We start from the raw sequence: 21,418 nt of genomic DNA, 5'->3' as shown, positions 1-21,418 counted from the left end.
TTTCCCTTTGTTTTAGTTTCTTGGAAATGCTTGTATTTAGTTAAAGCCATGGACTCAGTGAAATATCTGCATGCCTTGCTTTTCAAGTTTGCCTTCTCATTCCCCTTGTACTCTGTAAAAAATATATAATTTAACAGTTATAGAATTTAATATATTTCTTTTTTTTTGCAATGCAATGTCAGAGTTTTTGTTTGCTTGTTAATAAAATTTTCGAAATTACCTTAAATTCATGTGGTTTCAAGTTTGTTGAAAAAAAAAGAGAAACTTTGGATTATGAATTATAATTAAAGTTCTATAATTTAATAAAGTAGACACAGTGTGGCTGAACCATTTAAAGGATGATTACCTGCTATAACCTAACATATCTCTGCATCCGCGTATTTACCGTAAAACTACGTCACAGCGTCACTACTCTGGTTACGTCCTCACGTAGCAGTTTGCAAATGACCCTTATCAGTCGCCGTAATTTCTTCTGGAGGCTTGTTGCTATGGAAACGACAACGCAACAACGCTGACCCATGTCTGTTCCCGGTGTTCGCGGTGTGTTCTTTCTTCTTCGTCTTCATTTTTGAGGCAAATAAAAAGTAGTTGAAGAGTTTGCTCCGCGTGTCGGTAAGGTGAGGTTGTTTTTTAGCCACCAACCAGTTCGTGTTACTGACCGTAAAATGTGTCTTAAACGGGAAAGAGCTACGTTACCATTCCCCGTGTTTCCTTCTGTGTCGAGGACTAAGCGTCTTCTTCCTTTACAGCCATGTTAGCGGAGACTCGGGGTCCTGACCCGCTGGTGTCTGCCGCTCCACGGGAGGCCTCCGTCACTGGCAACGATATCAAAGTAAAGTTCGGCATCATTGTTTTTTTCCTGTTTGAGATCTGTGAGAATAACCCTGTGCTGTGCTCACATTTACGAAACTGTGTTTGTTTAGTTTTGTTTACTTTATGTCAATGATGTAAACAGTATACAGAAAATAATCCAGTAAAAAAACACTACAATGTCACAAAGTTATCAGTGTTTATTTATCCAGCGTCCCTGTTGATTTAAACCTCAATAACAGCAGTGAACACATTTCTAACTACACATAATATGTGCTACATAAGATACAAATGATTCCCGTATTATCTTGTTTTCATAACTCCATAATTGTGCTCCACGCAGCAAAGCAAGTAGCAGCTAAAAACAGAAACACTGACTAAAATTTAACATCTTCCTCTCCTATCTGATGAAGATCTTTATACTTCTTTTTGGTTACATTTATGTTTGTTGCAAAAGTTGCAAAAGCCCTTAAATTATGACCTCCTTTTCTCAAAAAACAAACAAACAAAAATATGAATAGTTGCTGGTAATTTTGTTTTTCTCTGGGAATTTGTGCTGAATTTCACTGATCTGTAAATTTCAGTATTTCAAGCTGTACGAATAGTGAAATGGTCCTTATGGCCTGCAATGTGACAGATCCAAACTGCTTTTTGTTCTGGAAGAATAAAAAGTGAGTGTAATGTACTTGTGTAGTTATTGTCCCAGACCTTTGAACAATAGCTTAAATAAGGTGAACATGGAGTGATGTGAAATCCTGCTCTGCTTTGTTTAGTGCTGCTTGTTGACACTGAAGGAAGAATATATTTAACGTGTCCTTTCTAACTATCTATAATGTCTTTTTCTGTATCAACACCATCTATCTGGATCTTTATATTTGTATTTAATCCATTTACAACTAACATCATTAATCATAATTTGTTCTTATCAAGCCAAATCTTTAATTGAAATATACTGTGTACAAAAAATGTTCAGTGAATGACTTCATCCATTCCTATTGGTCAATGTAAAGTTTGTACAAAAATGTATCATTTTGAAGATATAGTTGCCTTTTCTCAAAGAGACATTGCTGTATGACTGTTTCAGGTCCACTATAAATGTTAAAGATAGTTTTGAATTTGGAATAAATGTTTTGTTTTTTGTGTTTTTCCAAAACTCACATCTCTTGTAACACCAAACCTGCCAGGATCCAGGGATTCCCCACAGGCAGAGGGTTGGGAAGTGTCAGCGACGAGCACCAAGCCAAAGAAACTGCTTCTTTGGAGTGGAAACGAGACCAGAGCTGGCCTGGGAGGACTGGGACCTGGGCAGAGAATTTACCAAGACATTAGTGTTAAAGAACGTCCACAACAAGCTAAAGAAGCTACACATAAGGTGTTTAATCTGCTCTGTGCAAAGCTAAGCTTTGTTTTATCCCTGCAGAAAACACGTCCCTCGCTTCCCTTCACAGGCCTCCTGTGTCCAAGATTTTCTCCACCTTGGCTCCTCACATAGCTGTCATCAGCCCCGGGACTTCCTTCTCCATACAAGTCACCTTTAAACCTCTTCAAAGGGTAACACATGTCAAAATCAGATAGAATACTACTTGATCTTCACTGATTTTGAAATATGAAATGTACTAGTGCTTTCATGCTTATGCAGCAGTATCTCTGTAGTCAGTAACCTTACATGATACAAACTGATGTATAGAGAGCAGATAAATATAAAAGTAATTTAACTGTTTCAATAAAATCCTGAGTAGATGATAAACTATTTAAATACAGCAGCTCACTTTGTGCTTTGAAGTCTTCTGCTTGTGTACTGCTGTGTGTGTCTGAGACAGTGTGAGTATGAGGACAGCATTGAATTTCAAGGGAAAGAAGGCAGCTTTCATGTATGCCTCCGTGCCGTCGTTCCCTCTCACACCCTGGAGGTTCCTGAGTCTGTGATGCTCCCGCTCTGTGCTGTTGAACACTCCACACACACTGATTTCCCATTAAAAAATGCCAGGTACACGGTTATGTCTGTGTGTATTTCATTTAACTTGTATGTGTGTTTTCTATGTTGGGAGGAAATAGAAAATAGAACGCTTGCTTTTATTTTACTTTAATCGCCTCTTTTTTATTTAATCCTGTAGTAAACTCCATACGTACTTCCAGTGGGAGTGTCCTGCACCATTCCAGCTCCGTCCAGAGCAGGGCCTGCTGAAACCCGGTCAGGAGTGTCACACCACAGTGGTCTTCCGGCCACAGGAGGCACTGGTGTACCAGCAGCAGGCTCTCTGCAGGTTTGGAGAGGAGGGCAAGCTCGAGAGCAGCTGCACTGTCCTCCTACAGGGACTAGGTACTGTAACTAGCAAACCAAAGATCTGACCACAGTGTCAGTGGGTAAGGGTTAGCGTGAGAAACTGTCATAACTGTCAGCCTCCTCACTATCTCGTTTACTTGTACATCATGACCAAAATATAAAATGATGGGCTTGGCCCACTCCCATAAAGATAACGTTTGCAACATCACACGATGAACGTAAAATACAAAAGGAGGAATACAAAGTTAGCCTAAATACTGTTTTCCCTGTAAAATTCCACTCTAGGTATTTTTAGATCTACTTCAAATAGTCAAAAGCTGACACATCGGCCTTTCAAGCATCTGTTTTACCTGCGACTTTTTATCTTGCTTTTTTTAAGCTAAATATCCACATCTACTGGTGAAAAATCCCAGCAGCAAAGGGGGAGAAGATAATGGTGGCCCACTGGTGGACTTTGGTCCTGTTGCTGTTGGCAAGAGTTTGCAGAAACACTTTGACATTTTTAACCCGTCTCCGGTGGGTGGTGCACATAGACACGTAAGTGCAAAGGTTCACGCTCGAAGCCTTCTCCCACACATCTTTGCATCCTTTCCTGCAGGTAACGGCGTCTTTTTCTCTGTCACGGCTGCCTGGTGGGGTGCCCTCGTTTGGATCAGAGTTCAGCTGTGATGCCACCCGTGGTAGGGTGGCTCCTGGTGGATCACGGCGGGTTTCAGTCACTTACTCCCCTGCTGTGGTGGATACTGTTTCAGTGGAGTACTTGTCTCTAAACTGCAAAGGCACGCTCAGTGAAAGTCTGCTCAAACTCTCTGGGCGTTGTATTGGTAAGAGGCCCAGACATGAAGGAAAACTCAGTTTCTCTGTAGCTTTAGTAAAGCACATGTACACTCCCAAGAAAGTTGTATTTTCAAATAATAAAAGGAAGATAGTTTATAACCCAGATAATCTCCTTTTGCAGGTCCCAAAGTTGCCTTGTCTTCCTCTGTGGTGGATTTTGAATGTGTTGAAGCAGGAGGATCAGTTGTACGGACGGTGGAGCTCGTTAATACTTCCACTGCTGAGGCTTTCTACCAGTGGGATATTGACTGTAGTGGGAACAGTGTGTTTAGTATCCTACCAGCAAGTGGCGCTGTTCTCCCACATAGCCACACCAGAGTGAAGGCAGCCTACAGGCCCACACAGCCTAATGCACACTGCAGGAGAGTGGCATGTCTCGTACTGGACGGGGTAGGACATGTTAAACACGGCACGGAGACAAGCATTTCTACCTATGTGCTTACATAATGTCTCTTTTAGGAGCCGGTGTTTCTTGACCTGATTGGTACCTGCCACTCAGGGCACCAGAAACCTGCCATACTAAAACCTGAACACTTGGTTGTGCACACGCTTCAGCAGGACTGCAGACAGAATTCACCACATGCCCCGGCAGCCCTGCGGGGAGGTCATAAAATAGAGTCTGACCAGAAAGGGCTGCACTCCCCTGTGGAGGGGGTATGCTTCCATTTTCACATTTCTGTATTTAAATTTCAGCGAAGGCTTAGACTTGCCTCTCTGACTCGTTGTCTGTGTCATTTACAGCAGTTCATGTCAGCCACCGCCGTGGAAGACTTTTACCGGGCCTGCTTGGGGCACACGGATCCTCTCTGTTTGAAATCTTCATTGTCATTGCTACGTGTATCTGTGGCCCCTACTGAACTGCTGTTTAATCACAAGCATACATCCTCTTCATCTCCTTCATCTGCTTTTACGCAGTCGGTCTCTATCACAAACCACACCAGGAGGAAACTCAGGTACGTCTTCGTGTCCTGCAGCGTGGCTTCTTTTGATGTTTTTGTTTTTCTGTCTGAAATCTACCTTTAATTTCTGACCGCTGATGCTTATATTTCATGTATTTCCCTTCAAGTCTCGTGTGGACTGCCGCCCAAGAGTCTCCATTCTCCATCGCTCCATCATCCTGTGACTTGGCTCCACTTAAGTCCACCTTGTTCAGAGTGACGTACGCGCCCAAGCAGCTCAATACTCTGCACGGAGCGCAACTTGAGTGCTTTGCATACGATAAGGTATTATTATTTTATACACTGCAGTAAACTGTGCATTACAACAGGCAGCGGTGCTTTTCTGACTTAGTATAACCTGGTCTTAAACAGTCACATGCTTTCAAACCTATGCTGTCAATCATGCGTCTTTGGACTGTGCAGCACAGTCCAGACACAGGTGTGTGTCCGCCTTGGTGTGTGACCATCAGAGTCATTGGCCACTCCTTTCAGCCAGGCAAAGAACACTTCACTCCACGCTGCTCCGTAAATCCCCCTCACGTGGTAAGAACAAAAAAGATGCACTTTCTTCAAATCCCAACTCATGAGGAAAATCTTTAAGATAATAAATGAAATATTCCTTCTTAGAAACAACATCTGGAGCTTGCTGAATGATTTTGTTCTACTAGGTGTTTCCAGCCCTCAGTGTCATTTCCTATCGGACAGTCCTGCTTCACAATGTTGGAGACTGGCCGCTCACTTTCTGTTTGGAGCGCAGCTCAAACCCTGCCCTGGCAGAATCGGCGTTTGTAGTTCCAAGCTGTGGTTTGATCCAGCCAGGAGATCACCAGATCCTGTCCCTCAGAGCAGTGCCAGCAGAGGATAGTTCTGACCAGGGGTTTAAATTACACCTGCAGCTCAATGCATCTAAACTCACAAAGGTGCGGCCCTGCACGAGACCCGTCAGTCAACAGTCACTCACGTTTTTACCTTATTTTTATTTTACTGTCTGTTAATGTCTCTTTCTTCTTCAGGAACTGACAGTTGTCAGTGTGGTGGAAAAGCTGTGTGTGTCTCTGGAAGGAGGCAGCACTTTATATTTCCAGCCAACAGCAGTGGGCTCGCAGGCCCAGCGCACCCATCACATCAGGAACCGAAGCCTGTTGCCAGTGAGGTCGGCTGCCTGATTTGTTTCTGCGCTCTTATTCTGGTCGTGTTTTCCGACATTTTTCAGTGTATTGTTTGTAGTCTGGACTTACCTCAGGATCATTCATCTTGTCTACAGCTGGCTTTCTCTGATTTCCTTTCATGATAGATTCCAGTGGAGCATTCCAGAGCCAGACCAGGAGCTTATCTCTGTCAAACCAGATGCTGGTGAACTGCATCCCAATGAGTGCTGTGTGAGAGACTGAGAGAGGAGTGCACACTGCACATTTATGTAGACAGTAACTGTGGAACTGTGGAAAAAAAAAGCTGTTTCATTTGTTTATTTTTACTACAGATGCAGACGTGGACCTTCAGTCCGCTGGCAGAGAACACATACACACTAGAACCTACTCTAACCTACTGGCCTGTCCAGTCACATGGATCCATCAAGTCACACCTCACCCTTGTAGTGGAGGGAGTGGGATCCAGGGGCTGGATAGAGGTGGAACTATTCGTGTGTTTGAGTGATTTCAATATGTACACATGCTTGTTTTTGTTTTTTGTGAGTCAGTCATAACCGTAGACAAATATTGCAAGAAAATTCAAGCAATCATTTTCTGTAGCTTTGGAACAGCAGCAGATCTTTAGAGGTGCCTTCCTTCCCAGGCAGAGAAATCCATCCTTGTTGTGGGAGAGACTTTGGTTGGAAGCTGTCGAACTGTTGAGATTCCTGTAGTAAACAAGAGCCCCTGTCCAGTCTCCTTCGGCCTCTCTGTGCAGCAGATACTTCTGGATGATGAACATCACTCTGACTCTGCAGCTCAGCCAAGTGGTATCTCGTTTTGTGATACACGTATACGTTCATCTGCACTCTGTACTTTTTGATTCTACTAGTGAGACTGAATCTGTGTCCTTTTAGCCCTACAGCTGGACTTGGAGAGGGGAACTGTTGCCTCTCACTCCACCATGGTGGTCCGATCCACAATCAGACCGAACAGGCAAGCCGAGTACCTCTGGACCATCACATATACAACTCTGAATGCCAGTGGTAGAACACATACACACTCCATACGCTTAAATGTTTACTGCAATTTAACTCCAAGTCATTATTAAGCAACACTGCCTGTTTTATCCTGCTCTCCCTGGCTGTCTCTCTCCAGGATGTGTGATGTCATCTCCCCAAGCGCTTTGTGAAGTGCGAGCTAGGGGTGTGTTTCCCACCCTGCAGGCGATGGATGCGTGGAGCTGTGGCTGTGTGGGTAGACTCAGCAAGACACACATATGGAAACTCTTCTCACTGGACTGTCTCAACGACCAGCTGCTGTCCAACCCGTCCTCTGAAGAACTGACCTTTCAGACTCCCACCAGGCACAGGTCAGCATCTGAAACAAGCAAAAAAACTAAACAAAACAGAAACGTAACCCTGGAATAATTAAAGTTTTTTGGTATTTATGGTAATTTTTTGTATTTGAATTATTTTGTATTTGTTGTAGAACAGTTTGTATTTCCTGAACGACAAACAGTCATTTTAAACCTGCAGTGTCTGGGTGTGGTGCGCACCACCCTGTTGTCTCCATCTGTCTCTAGCCTGCACACAAGTCCTTCCATCTTCACCAAAACCATGCTGGATGTCAACTTTGGTTCGGCTCCTGTTGATTCAGATCCTTCAGACTTTATGTTGATGCTTCACAACCCTGGGTGTATTCCTGTACACTGGTATGTAAATATCATGCCTTAAAGTATACTATTATTACAGACCAGTCTGCTCTATACGCCCTGTCATTTTTCATTTTTGTTGTTGAAAGTAGAGCGTATGTGATGGTTTGAAGGTAAATTCTACCATCTACTGATAGTTGTCTTCTTCTTTGATATTAGGGCCTTCTTGTTTCCGGAGGATCAACAGATAGAGTTGGAGTACTGGGCAGTGACGGGAGAGTTCAGTAACACAGAGCTGTCCCAAATGAAGGTCTTACTTTTTTGTGTCTTTTGTTTATTCCATTTTGCAAGAAAAAATATCAATATTATGATAAGACAGAGATAAAAACAAAAGTAATGTTTCATGTTTTTCACAGGTTCAGGACAACCAATTGTTCAGTGTTTCACCTCGCGCTGGAACTTTGCTCCCAGGCCAGAAGAGGGCAGTACACTTCAGCTACAGGTCAGAGATCATGACTGCACATGTCCCATACTCATTACACACTGACTAAAATCTGAAGCAAATTAATTGATTAAGCAATGAACTAATAAACTGATACCAAAACGTTGTCGTTCACAGTCACGTCTTTGTTGGGACGGATCACTTTCCTGTTGTGTTCAAGCTCTCATATGGCAGAGAAATCTTGGTGAGGCTTTTAAAAACTTTATATTTACGCAGGTCTGACAGTGCAGTAAAAATAAGTCACCTGACAGTTTTGCTAGTGTCAAAGGTAAACTAGCTTTGTGCTCCTTTTACATTTTTGACCTTTTTTTGTGATGCTATGTCAGATTAATGAATGAGGGGCATGACAAACAGATATTTATGAAGTCAAAGAATCCAGTTTTATTTATATAGCACCAAATTGCAACAGCAGTCGCTTCATGGCACTTTATTTTGAAAAATAAAGACCCCACAGTTATACGGAGAAAACCCAACAATCAAACAACCCGCTACGAGCAAGCACTCAGCATTCTGTAAGAACTTATTCATGTGACAGTTCACATTTTAAGGGATGATGTACTTTCTTTTAACATCAGCACATTCGCTGCATTCAATTGTTTTCATTGTCTTTGTGTCCATTTCATGTATTCTGTGTGCAGCTGAACTTTCAGGGGGCGACGGTGGAGAGGGATCAGCCACATCTCCACTTTGACTCCCACCAACACTTCTTCACCTCCGTAACTATTGGAGACTGCAGTCCTCCAAAGCAGGTGTGTCTCTGCAAGTGTGTGCAGCGAGAGGATGTTTACAGCCCAACGCTTGGAACGAAAAGATTTGTGATTGTTTGTTTACCACGCAGGTGTATGAATTACACAATGGTGGGGCAGTGCCAGTGTGCTATGAAGTGGACGCAGCTGTGTTGTCACAGCTTCAAGCTGACAACTTTGACCATCCAGTGCTGCGCTGCCTCAATCCACAAGGAGAAATTCCTCCAGGGAAAACTGCAAAGCTGGAATGGATCTTCTCACCGTTGGAGGCGAAGACGTATCACGTACGACATCATACTCTGCACATCTTTCCCTGTCGTCAGGATATTTACACAACCTGATTCCAGAGAAGTTGGGATGCTGTTTAACCTCCTAAGACCCGAACTCTTCCACGGCAGCATTTTTAATTTCTCTTTGACATTTGGGCTGATTGGGGCCCGATGAATGTAAAAACAAAGAATTACCAGATTTTTTTTTACCTTATTTTTGTTTTTATGAAAAATCAGAGCCACATATGAGGATATTAGTTTAAAACTTTGATAGAACAATAGCAGTATAATGTCCTCGTAAGTGGATATCAGGCCCTTGTAGAGCAGAATTGAGTATTTTGGTCTGAATAACCCAAAATGTGATGTCCACGTATGTGGACGGCAGGTCCTAGGAGGTTAAAAATGTAAATAAAAGCAGAATGAATTGGTTTGCATATATACATGTATGTATGTATTTATTTATTTATTTAGAGTTTATGAGATTTTGCCTTTTTTGGAACTGGGTTTGAATTGTGTTTTGTACTTCACCAGCTGGCATTGTTATCATTTAGGTAATAATCATTTAGAAATCAAGAGGAATTAGAAAGATAACAGATGAGTAACGATAAACACACTCTGTCGTTTCTGTATCCCCAGGTAGATGTTCCTATCCACATCGGAGGTAGTGACTCAGCGGTCGTGAGGTTTGAGGGACGTGGGCTTAGCAGCCTTACACAAGACTCCTCACACCACTGTAACAGCAGTGACTGTCAAGCTGTTGTACCCAGTGGTACGAGGGTGCCCTTCCCGGGACAGGTGAGACTACGTTCATTTTAATCTTTTTTGTGTATCATTCAAATATTATTTTCATTGAATTCTAACATGTTTGCTTTATGCAGGTGTTGTTCCTGTCTGAGGACAGCATCTTCCTAGGTGACATCCCTGTGTGCTCACAGTCTTCGAGAATCTTCTTCCTCACCAACGTGTCTTGCGCAGACACCGCCCACTATGAATGGGACCTGCCCCAACACACCAACCAGCAGGAAGAGGAAGGTGCAAAGGTAGCCAAAAAAACATAGATCCGCCCTCTTTGTGTGGCTCTGTTTGACTGTCACGGATCACACAAACACGGCTTGTATTCATTGTTGTACAAGCCATTATTTTATTCTCTTTCTCACGTTGATGAGCGTTGATGTGCTGTGTCAGGTTGTGCAGATTCACCCAGACCGAGGTCGTCTTTGTCCGGGGGAGTGTGCCCTTTGTGTCCTCACCTTCACTTCTACTGATTACCCCACAGTTCATCAGCTGGATGTTGTCTGTCAGGTAACACAGACGCATCATCGTAAAGTTTAGGTTTTGTTACAGGTGGCACAAAGGCCCAGTTCACACCACTGAGTCAGTACAATGAGGTCTTTGTCATGTTCCACAAACCATTTCTGTGCAGAAACTGCAGCATGGTGTGGTGCATTATCGTTGTTTGCAGCAATGCTTACTGTTGCCCTAGGAAGGTCACAGGCCACCTTACCCACGCAGGGTCAGATGTATCTTCTCAGGGTTCTGTGCTTGGACCTCTCCTCCTTCCTTTATACATGTTACCCCTGCCACGTGTCACCTGCAGGCACGTTATGCAGACGACACGCAGCTCTATTTTCTTTTAACCCCACTGACATTCGTAAACTCAAAGCTTTGCCTGCTTTGATGCTGGATGGAATAGAACTTACTGCAGCTAAAATAAGTACAACAACAGAGCTCCTGTCTGTAAAGTTAATATGGTAAAAACCTCAGGGTCCTTTTTGAAAGCACCTCAGCAGGATTAAACATCTCACTTCAGACATCCAGTCTTGTTTTATGCAGCTCAGTTTTACCTAAAAGAAATGTTTTAAACCATTTTATCCTTGTTCATCTTCTGTCTTGTGTCATAAATCAAGTTTTTTGTTATTATTTTTATCATTTCCTTGAATTGTTGCGTCCTTTTCCTCTCTTCTCTAGGTTACTCTGGAAGCTGAACGTACTCGGTATAACGATGCTTTGCAGCGCTGGGAAGAAGAAAGAGAAAGACAAAAAAACGAATTTATAATCACGGACAAAAACATCACAGCGAGCCAAAGAGTTCTGATCGACGAGGTCTGACTTCAAAGACTAATTATTACATTTTTTAAAATCATGTAGAAATCAAAAGTATTTCCCTCCTTGTCTCGTCACAGACACTCCCAGCAGTTCCTGTAAGAAAAGGTCCGCCACTCAGAAAATATAAGGTGGTCTCTGTGATTTTATTATTAAAATAATTACGAGACTATAAAAGAACATGAAGCTTTTATTCTGACTTCACGTTCTCTTTCCACTCTAGACCCTTCCTCCCATCTGTGCCAGTGGTGTGTATGAAGCAGCCAGTGCAGGCACCAAGCTAAGAACGGCCGAGCTGCAGGCACAGCGACAGATAGCAAAAGTATGGAGGCGCCCCGACCCCCCCAGACCTGCTCTGCTGTATCTCAGGGTCACAGCACACTCCCATGACCTTATAGAGTACCTAAAGAACTGTCCTGATTACTTTAATAAGCATTATAGGTAAATCAGATACAGAATATGTTCAGTCCTTCATCCCTGAGCTTAACTGTAGATGCTGGAGCGATGACATGTCATTTCTGCTGCTGTTATTAGAAGCCTTCAGTCAGTTCAGATGCATCATCCTGAACCCACCGTCTCTACTGGGCTTCCTGCTCCAGCACACAGCCCCGACAAAGAGATCCTCTTCCACATACTCAGCTGTCTGCTACGGTACCGCCCACGTGTAGAGTAGACAGCCTGTCTTATGCATTTATTCTAATTTATAGATCGGTGATATTTAAGATGACAACACTGAAAATCAATCATGCATGTTCTTCGTATTTCAGCGACATACTCGATGACTCCGCCTTCATCCAGCGTCTGATTTCTTCGGCCTCCAAGCCCGACACCTACCGGCCCGCGGGATCGTCCTCTCCTGACAGATCATCGTTTCCATCCTCCTCCTGTCAGTGTTTGTGTCCCAGCTCTTCTCCCCCCGCCAGGCCGCAGACTCGGGCTCTGAGCAGGGCAGTGGGCAGCGAGGAGAGTGCAGGGTGCTCAGGAAACACGCCCCACACACGCGAACATGTGTCTGCTTTCATGAGTGAACTTGTTTTGATGAACACCCTCCAGAACCTGATGATGGAAGCTGTCAGAGGAGAGCTCGTCCTCACGGCGTGCCCCCGCTCTAATATCTTGCCACCTGTTAGTACCAGGTGAGTACAGACACACTCACATTAGCCTTCGCAGCGTTTCCTCTTTCTTTAGTTTGTTGCACGAGTCAGAAATGGACTCTAATTATTTGACGCATTGTTTGCTCCATTAGGAGGAGGACGCCCAAACCCCCGACCGGGGAGGAGAAAACTCACCTCTGACACGAATGAGATGCTGAACAACTACATGTGTCGTCAACAGTTGTGTATTATTTACATCTCGTGTGAATTTTATTCTGAAATCTCGATCATCTTCAGTGTTTGAGGCATTCTTGTTCTTCCCTATAAAAAGTCAAAATAACACACAGAAGCTAAGGACGAAGGTTAGAGCCGTACCGAGCGCCATTTAATATTTCTCTTACTATTACTCACATAAATAGAAAATATAATTTTCAACAATAAATTAATAGCAGAATAGAAAATAGCTTTAAATATACATATTACCAAGAAAAGCTGGCAATAAAGGGAATTATTACCCTACCCCAGCTGGCAGCAGACGCTCCACAGCATCTCAAATATTACTTATAGGTCCTAACAATGTTTGAGAAAATCTTTTAATGGAAGGGATGTGTATAATTTAAGGTAAAGTTTGTTATATGAGAACAGTAAAGAAACATTTTTGGAATAAATCCTCTAATCCAACATTCTGACACCATGTCCGGATGTATGAGAGTAACAGATTACAGATTACTCCCCGTCAGTCTGTCCATCCTTGCAAACAGACTGCCAGCAAATTCAGCTGTTGTGTTCACGATCCTCAGGTTTTGGCCTCTTGGTATCGTTGGTACCCCGAGCACATTACAAGCTGGTTTGTCTCACTGTGGATTTTTGGTTGAACTGGTTCGCTGCTTGATTGTTAAACTTGGATACAGCAGGAAAGATCTTGTCGTGAAGATACTGGATCTGTTCCTCTTCAGTTTGCAGTTTCTCAAACTCAAAGTAAGGGATCTGTTAGAGCGACGAGACGAGGAAGAAAATAAATACGGATCAGCTTTGACATTTTTGACCAACACAATAAATATAAAACTTTAAAGATATGATGTTAACATGCCAAAAAGAGAATTTAACAGTTCATTTCAATGAGCAACAATAGCAATAAGTTTAAGTTGGTCCTCTCAGTTTACAAAGAAGAAACTCTTACATTTTCTGTCCGGTTGCAACCGTTCAGTTTCACGAGTATCTTCTGGGGTTTTTCCCACTTACCTCCACCAGCTCCACGCCCATCCTCTGCAGGTGTCGTCTCTTTGTGACTTCCTTCCCCAGCAGGTGTCGTGTGTTGGTGCAGAAACGGTTTGGATCATCCAAACACAACACAACTCTACATGCGCACAACACATGAAGAAAAGCTTAATTACTCACTTAATTGTTGTTTTAAACAAAACAGGGCTTCACATTTTCAGCTGATTCAAAATCTAAAGCATGTTTAAGCCTCATTTGTTGAAACGCTCAGAGCCAGATCAGTTCTTACCTCTTGTAAGTGTGATCCCACTGAGACGGAGGCAGAACAAATCCACTCTCATCCAGGCAAATCTCCACATCTTAACAAAAAGGAAGAAATGGAAAAAACGAACTTCTCGTCACAACACGATCTATCCCAGCACGCAGGTAATACACTCACGGGCTACAGCTCTTATCTCACATATCTAATCAGCCAATCACATGGTAGCACCTCAGTGCTTTCAGGCTTACAGACAACTGCTGAAGTTCAAACTGAGCATCAGAACGAGAAAGAAAGGTGAGCCAAGGAGCTTTGGAGGTGTTATGTTGCTGGGGGCAGACGTGCTGCTCTGAGTATTTTCTATTATACATTTTCTCATCTCTAGTGTTTACAGAGGGAGGTTTGAAATAGAGGAGGGCGGAGCAGGTCTCTGCGTAAATATGTTTTATTGCTATCAGGGGAGAATAACACGACTGCTCCTGGTTTACAGGAAGGCATAACTAACTCAAATAACCACTCATTCCAACCAAGGTGAGCATCTCTGTGAAACCTGGAAGCTGATGGGCTTCAGCACCAGGAGGCCAGACTGAGGGCCTCTCCTGTGAGAAACACAGGGCTGAGTTTGTTGAGTTTCTGCTACAACATCCAGAAATTTGAGTATAGAACATGAAAGCATAGATCCGTCCTGCCTTTTATCAACTGTTCAGCCTGCTGGTGGCGGTGTAGTGGTGTGGGGTGTGTTTAAGTACCAACTGAACATCGTTTAAATGCCACAGCTTAGCCGAGCATTGTTGCTGACCTTGTCCATCCATTTATGACCACAGTGTACTATCTCCTCATGGCTGCTTCCAGCAGGATACAGGATACAAAGCTCAAATCATCTCAGACACGATGATGAGTTCACTTTACTAAAAAGGCCTCCAGTCTCACAGAGAGCCTTTGGGATGTGACAGATTGGCAGATTGGCATCAAGGACGTGCAGCTAAATGTTCAGCAGCTGTGTGGTGCTCACATGGTGACCAAAATCTCTGAGGAAACTTTCCAGCACGAGGGGGCCAACCCAGACTGTACCTAACAAAATGTCCAGTGAGCGTGTAATAAGCATGAAAGTCAAATACCTGAGCTGCAGGTACTGTGATGATGTCACATGTCCTGTTGTAGCTTACCTATAGTGTATCCACCATGAATCATTCTGGTGGAGTAAAATGTGCCCCCCAGCAGCTGTGCTAGAGGACCTTTGACCTGTCTGTATAAAAGACGTTCCATTGGTGTCTCAAAGGCCTGGCCTGCTGATGAAAACCTCTTCACGTGAAGAAAGAAGGGCAGTCTGGGACCCTGGCGAGGAGAGCAGTAAAGACAAATCACTCCTGTTATCGAGGAGCCAACGCCTTCTTTTTGTTTTCGAGTTAAATGAGAGCGTTGTGGTTATAATTCACCTCTGACAGTCAGAACTCGTGTTTACAGTATGAAAAATTATAACCCTGTTCACAGATTCTTACCCAGTAGTATGTGCACTCTAACATGGTGGAGAGGTGGAGCTGTGTCAGCTGCCCCAGTGTGTTTTTGTCCAGTGGCTCCCCCTGTGCTGCAGGGCACAGAGAGCTTACATCAGAGACACCGCGTAGCCTTGTGGGTAAATACATAATCCATGCAGTTATATGTGCAATATATTCTTGTACTGTAAAGAAGTTGTTTCTATTTGCTAATGCTTTTTGACAGCTAGCAGAGAAACTAAGATCCATCCATTTTCTTCCACTTGTCTGATTCAAAGCTGGGCTGGAGCCTATTTAGAATGAACCTAACAGGCATCAGGTGGTTCAGACTGTGGGAGGAAGCCGGAGAGCAGAAACTCCACAGACACGGTGAGAACATACAAACTCCATCATCCCTCTCAGACAGGAAATATGGAAACACCCAAAAATGAACAGTGACAGACTTTTTCCTCTCCTCCTGCTTTTCACAGTCTGGAATAAAAGCCCGGCGCGTACCTTGCAGCTTCTGTAGAAAGTGTGGGCTGAATACTTTGGTCATGTAGTTGAGAGGGAAGCGTTCCAGGTGGATGCAGGCGTGCATCACGTCAACCAGCGAGCGAGGCTGGAACTGTGAAAACCTCTCTGACAAGATGCTCTCCAGCTTCTTAAACATCTGGCTGGAGCACTGATGAGGAACAGAGCAGTGACACATTACAGCAGATTTGTAATAAATATGCAAAACATAGGATCTGTTTATGAACTCTGAGAATATGAGAAAACCTTCACCTGTGGCAGGTAGTTGAGCCTCCCCATCGCAACAATTTGTTTGGCTATCTGAAGGGTGGTGTGGTTCTCAGCGTGGCGTACAAAGTTTTCAGCCACAGCCTCAAAGAGTGGCTCAGAACGGCACCTCATCTGCACACAATACTCCACGATGGCACCGATCAGCTCTGGATCGCACTTCTCCAGCCTCCCTGAGACAGAATGAAAACTTATTTTCTGGTCTTTTATTTTTTAATACACAAACAGTGAAATCTGATCAGAACAGTCACAGACGCACTGACTTAAGTGTATAATAAAACTATAAAAAACACACCTGGCAAGTGTTTCTCCATAGCCGCCACGAGCTCTCCATCATGCTGTTTCAGAGTCATTAAAGCAGTGAGTACCTTCATGATTTCATCATCACGAAAAGCTTTAAAGACCCGCGATGCCCTGTGACTCAGCCTCAGCACCAGGGAAACAGCCTGTGAAACAAGTATTATATGTTCTCACGTTACTTCGTGTAAAAGCATTAAATATTATTATTATTATTGTGGTTCCTAAATGACAGAGATTAAAATTTGTGGCTGTTTAAGTGACAGCTGGTTTGTCATCACGAATCAAAGACAATCAAGGACGATGCTGCTGCTGTGTCTACCTGTGTCTGCTGTAACTTCAACAAGGACTGCAGAATATCACTGACTTGACCGGCTTTCAGCCGGTGGACCAGCCTTCGTGTGTCTGTGTGCAAAGCAGACAGGATTCGGGTCTGCTGCTGGCTGGCAGGCTCACAAAACCGCGTCAGCAGGGAGTAGACCATGACAGCCTCACTGGGAGAGACGACATCCTCCTCCACAGCAGCGCACACACAGTCCAACACCTCTGTCAGCACGCGTGACCGGCGGCCTTCCAGGGCGCACACCACCTCACCCAGGCGGCAGAGTTGTGCCACCCCGATGTCCCTGTTGGAGAGCAGTTCCAGGCACTCATTCATCAGTGTGAGGACAGGAGGGCTGTGGGCTTCCAGGCCAAACTCAACACATGCTCCAAGTAAAGAGGCCAGCCCCTCTGCCCTGTCACTGCGGGGGAAAGCTTGCAGCCTGGAGCACAGTTCAGCGATGACATCCTCTTCAAACAGAGACTGAATATCGAAGAGAGCAGCTGCTTTACTCTGTGGTTTGGTATATGGGATGTACGGAGAGAGGGCTGCTCCTGGTGCCTTTTGAGGTGCTGTGCGTCTTCCAGTCCGGTCCCAGCTCGGTCCAGTATCTCTTTTCCTCAGTAGTGGAACCGCAGCTTCGCTCATCAGCTTCACGTCTGTGCCGCGCGTAATTTGGAGACATCGCGCTGTGTTGCTGCCAAACTCCACACTTGTGCGTTTTCGCACTGAACCACAATTTAGAGGAAAAGGTGAGGCCGCCCTGACCGAGGCCAAGAGGCACATCAAGGACTTCATTTTCTCCCGAAAGATCCTGAGTCAGAAAACCAAAGAAACCCCTCTGTCAGTACAGATGACAACTTCGACACTCAACACAAAGTCATTATTGACCTGACGGGCGAATCTACTGACGGGAAAAACATCAGCGCAAACTCTCAGAGCGACTGCAGAAAAAACAGCAAAGTTAAAAGTTTTCAAAGAGTCATAAAATGTGCTCACTCTGCTGTGAGACGTGCTACAGAAACGAAATCCCTCCTGCTTTCTGTCTGATTGCTGATTACATACCGTCAGTCAGGACCACAGGCTGCTCCTGCTGCATGTTACAGAACTCCCCTTCAGTGTTTGGTAATGAGGTTGTGTAAGGTGCCATGTCTTTGCATGTGCTGTCACACCGTGGTCACACCATGTACTGCACGCTGACTGCACGGTACATACTCATATCGCCGGGTTAGTGGAAATCTGGCGGGGGACGTCCTCCCACGGGAAATTCATGAGCTGTGGCTGGCCGTCTACCCGTGGACACGTCCCAACCTGTCAGAAGATTTTATTCTGATATTTAACAACTGACCAACAAATCTGTGTCTGCTTGGAATCACTTGTTAGTGTTGTTTCCTATAAACGTTTTTTGAAGTCTGAGATCCGTTAAAAGGTCTTACTGACTGAAATTCTTCACAGTCTTAAAGAAAATGACAAATTCACTTAAATTCACGGGGTGAATAAAATGTGAGATTCTGGTCTCAGACTCTTAGTTCCTCTGACATCTTGAATTATTTCTAATTTAGAAAATGCTTAAAATAACTGACTTTGGCCCAAAGCCTTTGATACATGTTACTTATTGTTCGAAATTATGGCAATTTTATCACAGTCAGCATAAAGGAACACACACACACACACACACACACACACACACACACACACACACACACACACACAATTATGACCTCAGGTCAGAGCAGCGTTCAGGGCCAGGGTGAAAGCGCCCCCAGGACACAGATCTAATTCTGGGGTCAGTTAAGAGGTCCCCAGCTGATGACCGGAGAGGTGTGACTGGGCTATAGACACTGAGCAAGTTAGCGAGGTGCTGGAAGCCAAACCACTGAGAGCTTTACGGCCTAACAGAAGGATTTTAAAAGTAATTGTGCGTCGAGCTGGGAGCCAAAGAAGTGGCTTCAGTACTGCAGTACTGTGGTCACATGTCTGTGTGTGTGAGGACTCTGGCTGCTGCAGGTGATTTGGATCAAACAGAGTCAGCTGTTTGCTTTAGGTCAGGATGCGTGGGTCGGTCTAAGATGACGTCATAAGTTCAGTTTCTCCCGGAGCACGATTCATACAGTTGTGTTTCTATTCGCTGACGCACAGGTATAACACGCACTGTGTAGTGTGCTAATGCAGAGCTAAACAGTGGAAGCTGTCTGATGATCATCTTGGGGAAAGATTACTGTTATTTTACCCTGAGAGATTTAACAAATAAAGTGTTATTAGGCTCAGATACCCGGGTGTTTTTTACAACAGTGGCCTTTACTAGGGTGACCATAGTTTGATTTCCAAAAAAGAGGACACTTGGCTCAGTCATGAAGAACTTTAACAATACTGTTTGCTTAAAGAAACCTTAACACATTTAAACAAGTCAACAAGGGCACAAAAACCCAACTCAAAACCCTCTGGAATTAAATAATGGTACAGAAATAAGGCTTCATCATCTTTATAAGAAAAATTACCGGGACCGTACGAGGGAAATTTATTTTTGCAGTTTATCTGAAAAGCTCCACTTGCGCTTTTGACCACTTTTAAACATCATCCGGTCTGTGAGTCTGTGAGGGGTCAGAACGATGACAGTGAGACCAAACAGACCGAATTAACCCTGCTGCTGACTCTTGTCTCCACAAGATGGCACCATGCACAAAGAAACCGACCCCAAAGTCTGAGTTTGTGTGGAGAGTTTCGTTCAGTCACATAGCAGCATATGCTGTGCCTGAAATTAGAGCATGAATTAAACTGAAAGTCTCTGCATTTCTGAACTTGTAATAATATTTGCAACAAATTGTTGTTAATTTTCTTGTTAGTGTATTTTTTTTTCTGACATCTGATCTGTTTGAGAAGTTCAACATGAGGACGTGCGTCTTAAGAAAAAGTTTGTGAGTTGTTTAATAAGGCAGAACAAAAAATCATTTGTGTCTCTATCTTCAAGGCAATCTGTGTATGTGTGCGAGTGTGTGTGCGTGCGTATGTGTGTGTGCGCGCGCGCACGCGTGTGTATGTGTGCGTGCGTGCGTGCATGCGTGTGAGAGGGAGTAAAACCCATCTGGCTGGTCCCTCTATCTCTTTGCAAACAGGCAGCAATACCACAGGCCCTGTGGACACGAGCTGGACGAAGAAGAAAGAGCCAGAAGACCCGGAGCTTTCAAATGGTGAGGAGGGCAGAGCAGATAAGATCTGCTATAATAAAGTTACTGTTCTGCCAGTAATGCTGATGAATCACAGTGAACAGTCACTGAGACTCTCTGTGTTTGTCGTGTTTTGTAAAAAAGTGAAAGATTGAATTCACATTCGAAAAGTTTTTATTTCTTATGAAAATCTTGATGAAAAAACTAAACTGTAGGTCGTCTTTGCAACAGCAGCAGCAAAATATCTGGAGGAGGAGACGCCGGTGATCCAACTCAGTTCATCATATAAACCACAATCTTACAACCAATGACTGCGTTAAAGATTCAGAGACAGAAACGTCCTTGTGCTTCAGAGTGAAACTGCCAAAAGTGTTGGAAACTTCTAAAACCGTGTTCACGCAGTGGGACCACATGCCACCACACACATTCATCTGCTCCATCCGTGTACCCACAAATGCACATTGTATGGGAATAGAATCCCTCAATGTGTTGACCAAATCTAATCTAATAATCAAAGTTCAGCAATGATGTTATCATTACTCACAAATGGATGTGACGCATTTGGAGAGCATATACTCTCTCCCAGTCTTACCGGAGTTCTGCTGTTATTGGATTAAAAAGAACACAGTCCAAATGGTTATCCTCCAGCAAATTAGGAAAGTTTAGTAGTTCTTCATATCTATAATCAGCTGCATGGAATTTATTATAATACATTCAGAGGCCCATTTCTGGGGATTAAAGTACTTTGAGATGTAAAAATAGATTAAAAAGATCACTTTAGCTGTTGGACAAATTTATCAGACCATAAAAACAAGAAAAAAGTATTTTGGGAAAAATAAAAAGTCTATTTTTATTAATTATACCTGGAGTTTGTTGAGAAGTCTGAAAACAATCAAGCTACTAAATGTCAATTAAACAAGTGTAATCTTAGTCTAAAAATAAACGTGTTTTACTTTTTCTTCAGCTTTTTATGAGATGCTTGTTTAAAAATTAATAACAATAACTGATTAAAAAGCTTGAGCAAACCGGTGGATTAAAACCTACAGAAACTGAAGATGAAATGTTAGTTCAGGGCAGCTGTGACATAATCCTGACAATGTGCGGTGGTCTGAATGTGTACAGCGCTGTATGGGTGGTAAGGTGCAGGATAACGGCGTCATCCTGCACGACTGAGGAACATAGTGAACCGCAGGTGACGAAAGCTCACATCTGGCTTCCTAAAGGTGGATTAATTCAGCCACAAGCCTACCAAAATAAAATCTAGTCTCCTTAGACTTTCAAAGTAAAGTCATCATCATGAGGCAGTCCTCCTCCCTCAGGACTCTGTGGAGGCATCTGGAGGACAAGTGTTCATCTACTGGTCAGAAGGTCAGTGGTTCGATTCCCGCCTCCTGCAGCCCACGTGCAAAATACCGAATCCCGATGCTTCCTGTGGAGTGAGTTTGTGATAGAACCGAGTTTTATTCTGAGCAGAGAATAAAACTGTGTCATCATCAAACCAAAGCAGGTGCAGCAATTTCT

General features: G+C 43.7%; 2 protein-coding genes across 6 annotated transcripts; one reads left to right on the top strand and one right to left on the bottom strand.

The window, feature by feature from the left end:
• Positions 1–472: 472 nt before the first annotated feature.
• cfap65 (cilia and flagella associated protein 65) lies at positions 473–12,967 on the top strand. Of its 3 annotated transcripts, none has more exons than XM_005743743.1 (35): positions 473–540; positions 750–832; positions 1,995–2,182; positions 2,259–2,361; positions 2,631–2,797; positions 2,925–3,130; positions 3,474–3,610; positions 3,693–3,918; positions 4,053–4,321; positions 4,391–4,585; positions 4,673–4,884; positions 4,998–5,154; positions 5,293–5,412; positions 5,538–5,789; positions 5,883–6,022; positions 6,164–6,248; positions 6,350–6,496; positions 6,661–6,826; positions 6,914–7,042; positions 7,155–7,368; positions 7,582–7,710; positions 7,870–7,960; positions 8,067–8,152; positions 8,270–8,336; positions 8,791–8,901; positions 8,991–9,182; positions 9,804–9,962; positions 10,046–10,207; positions 10,353–10,469; positions 11,136–11,270; positions 11,351–11,401; positions 11,494–11,711; positions 11,805–11,921; positions 12,038–12,406; positions 12,517–12,967. In XM_005743743.1, exons 1-35 carry the CDS (start codon positions 519–521, stop codon positions 12,563–12,565), a joined length of 5,271 nt encoding a protein of 1,756 aa, XP_005743800.1. In that variant the 5' UTR covers positions 473–518; the 3' UTR covers positions 12,566–12,967. The 3 variants fall into 3 exon arrangements, with proteins under 3 accessions (XP_005743800.1, XP_005743802.1, XP_005743801.1); XM_005743744.2 differs by having other exon boundaries at positions 484–612; XM_005743745.1 differs by lacking the exon at positions 11,351–11,401.
• On the bottom strand, positions 12,968–17,945 carry LOC102215382 (FAST kinase domain-containing protein 3-like). Of its 3 annotated transcripts, none has more exons than XM_005743740.2 (10): positions 17,646–17,945; positions 16,734–17,547; positions 16,410–16,560; positions 16,100–16,287; positions 15,830–15,998; positions 15,341–15,426; positions 15,008–15,176; positions 13,872–13,941; positions 13,607–13,721; positions 12,968–13,351 (listed from the first exon to the last, which is right to left on the bottom strand). In XM_005743740.2, the coding sequence occupies exons 1-10, from the start codon at positions 17,654–17,656 to the stop codon at positions 13,202–13,204; spliced, it is 1,923 nt and encodes a 640-aa protein (XP_005743797.1). In that variant the 5' UTR covers positions 17,657–17,945; the 3' UTR covers positions 12,968–13,201. The 3 variants fall into 3 exon arrangements, with proteins under 3 accessions (XP_005743797.1, XP_005743799.1, XP_005743798.1); XM_005743742.2 differs by having other exon boundaries at positions 17,733–17,945; XM_005743741.2 differs by having other exon boundaries at positions 17,799–17,945.
• Between the last annotated feature and the right edge of the window lie 3,473 nt (positions 17,946–21,418).

Source organism: Pundamilia nyererei, unplaced genomic scaffold (assembly GCF_000239375.1).
Source record: "Pundamilia nyererei isolate P.nyererei 1_Seehausen unplaced genomic scaffold, PunNye1.0 scaffold00135, whole genome shotgun sequence".
NCBI lineage: Eukaryota > Metazoa > Chordata > Actinopteri > Cichliformes > Cichlidae > Pundamilia > Pundamilia nyererei.
Note: the sequence above shows the minus strand (reverse complement) of the source record. Positions and strands in the feature narration are given on the sequence as shown.

Excerpts from the sequence above, each read along its gene's own strand:
- cfap65 (XM_005743743.1), top strand. The coding sequence starts at position 519 with ATGTCTGTTCCCGGTGTTCGCG. Across the intron at positions 3,131-3,473 it reads TGTCCTCCTACAGGGACTAG|CTAAATATCCACATCTACTG; the intron begins GTACTGTAACTA and ends GCTTTTTTTAAG. Across the intron at positions 7,369-7,581 it reads CAGACTCCCACCAGGCACAG|CCTGCACACAAGTCCTTCCA; the intron begins GTCAGCATCTGA and ends ATCTGTCTCTAG.
- LOC102215382 (XM_005743740.2), bottom strand. Across the intron at positions 16,288-16,409 it reads TATGGAGAAACACTTGCCAG|GGAGGCTGGAGAAGTGCGAT; the intron begins GTGTGTTTTTTA and ends ATTCTGTCTCAG. Across the intron at positions 13,352-13,606 it reads TGGGCGTGGAGCTGGTGGAG|ATCCCTTACTTTGAGTTTGA; the intron begins GTAAGTGGGAAA and ends TCGCTCTAACAG.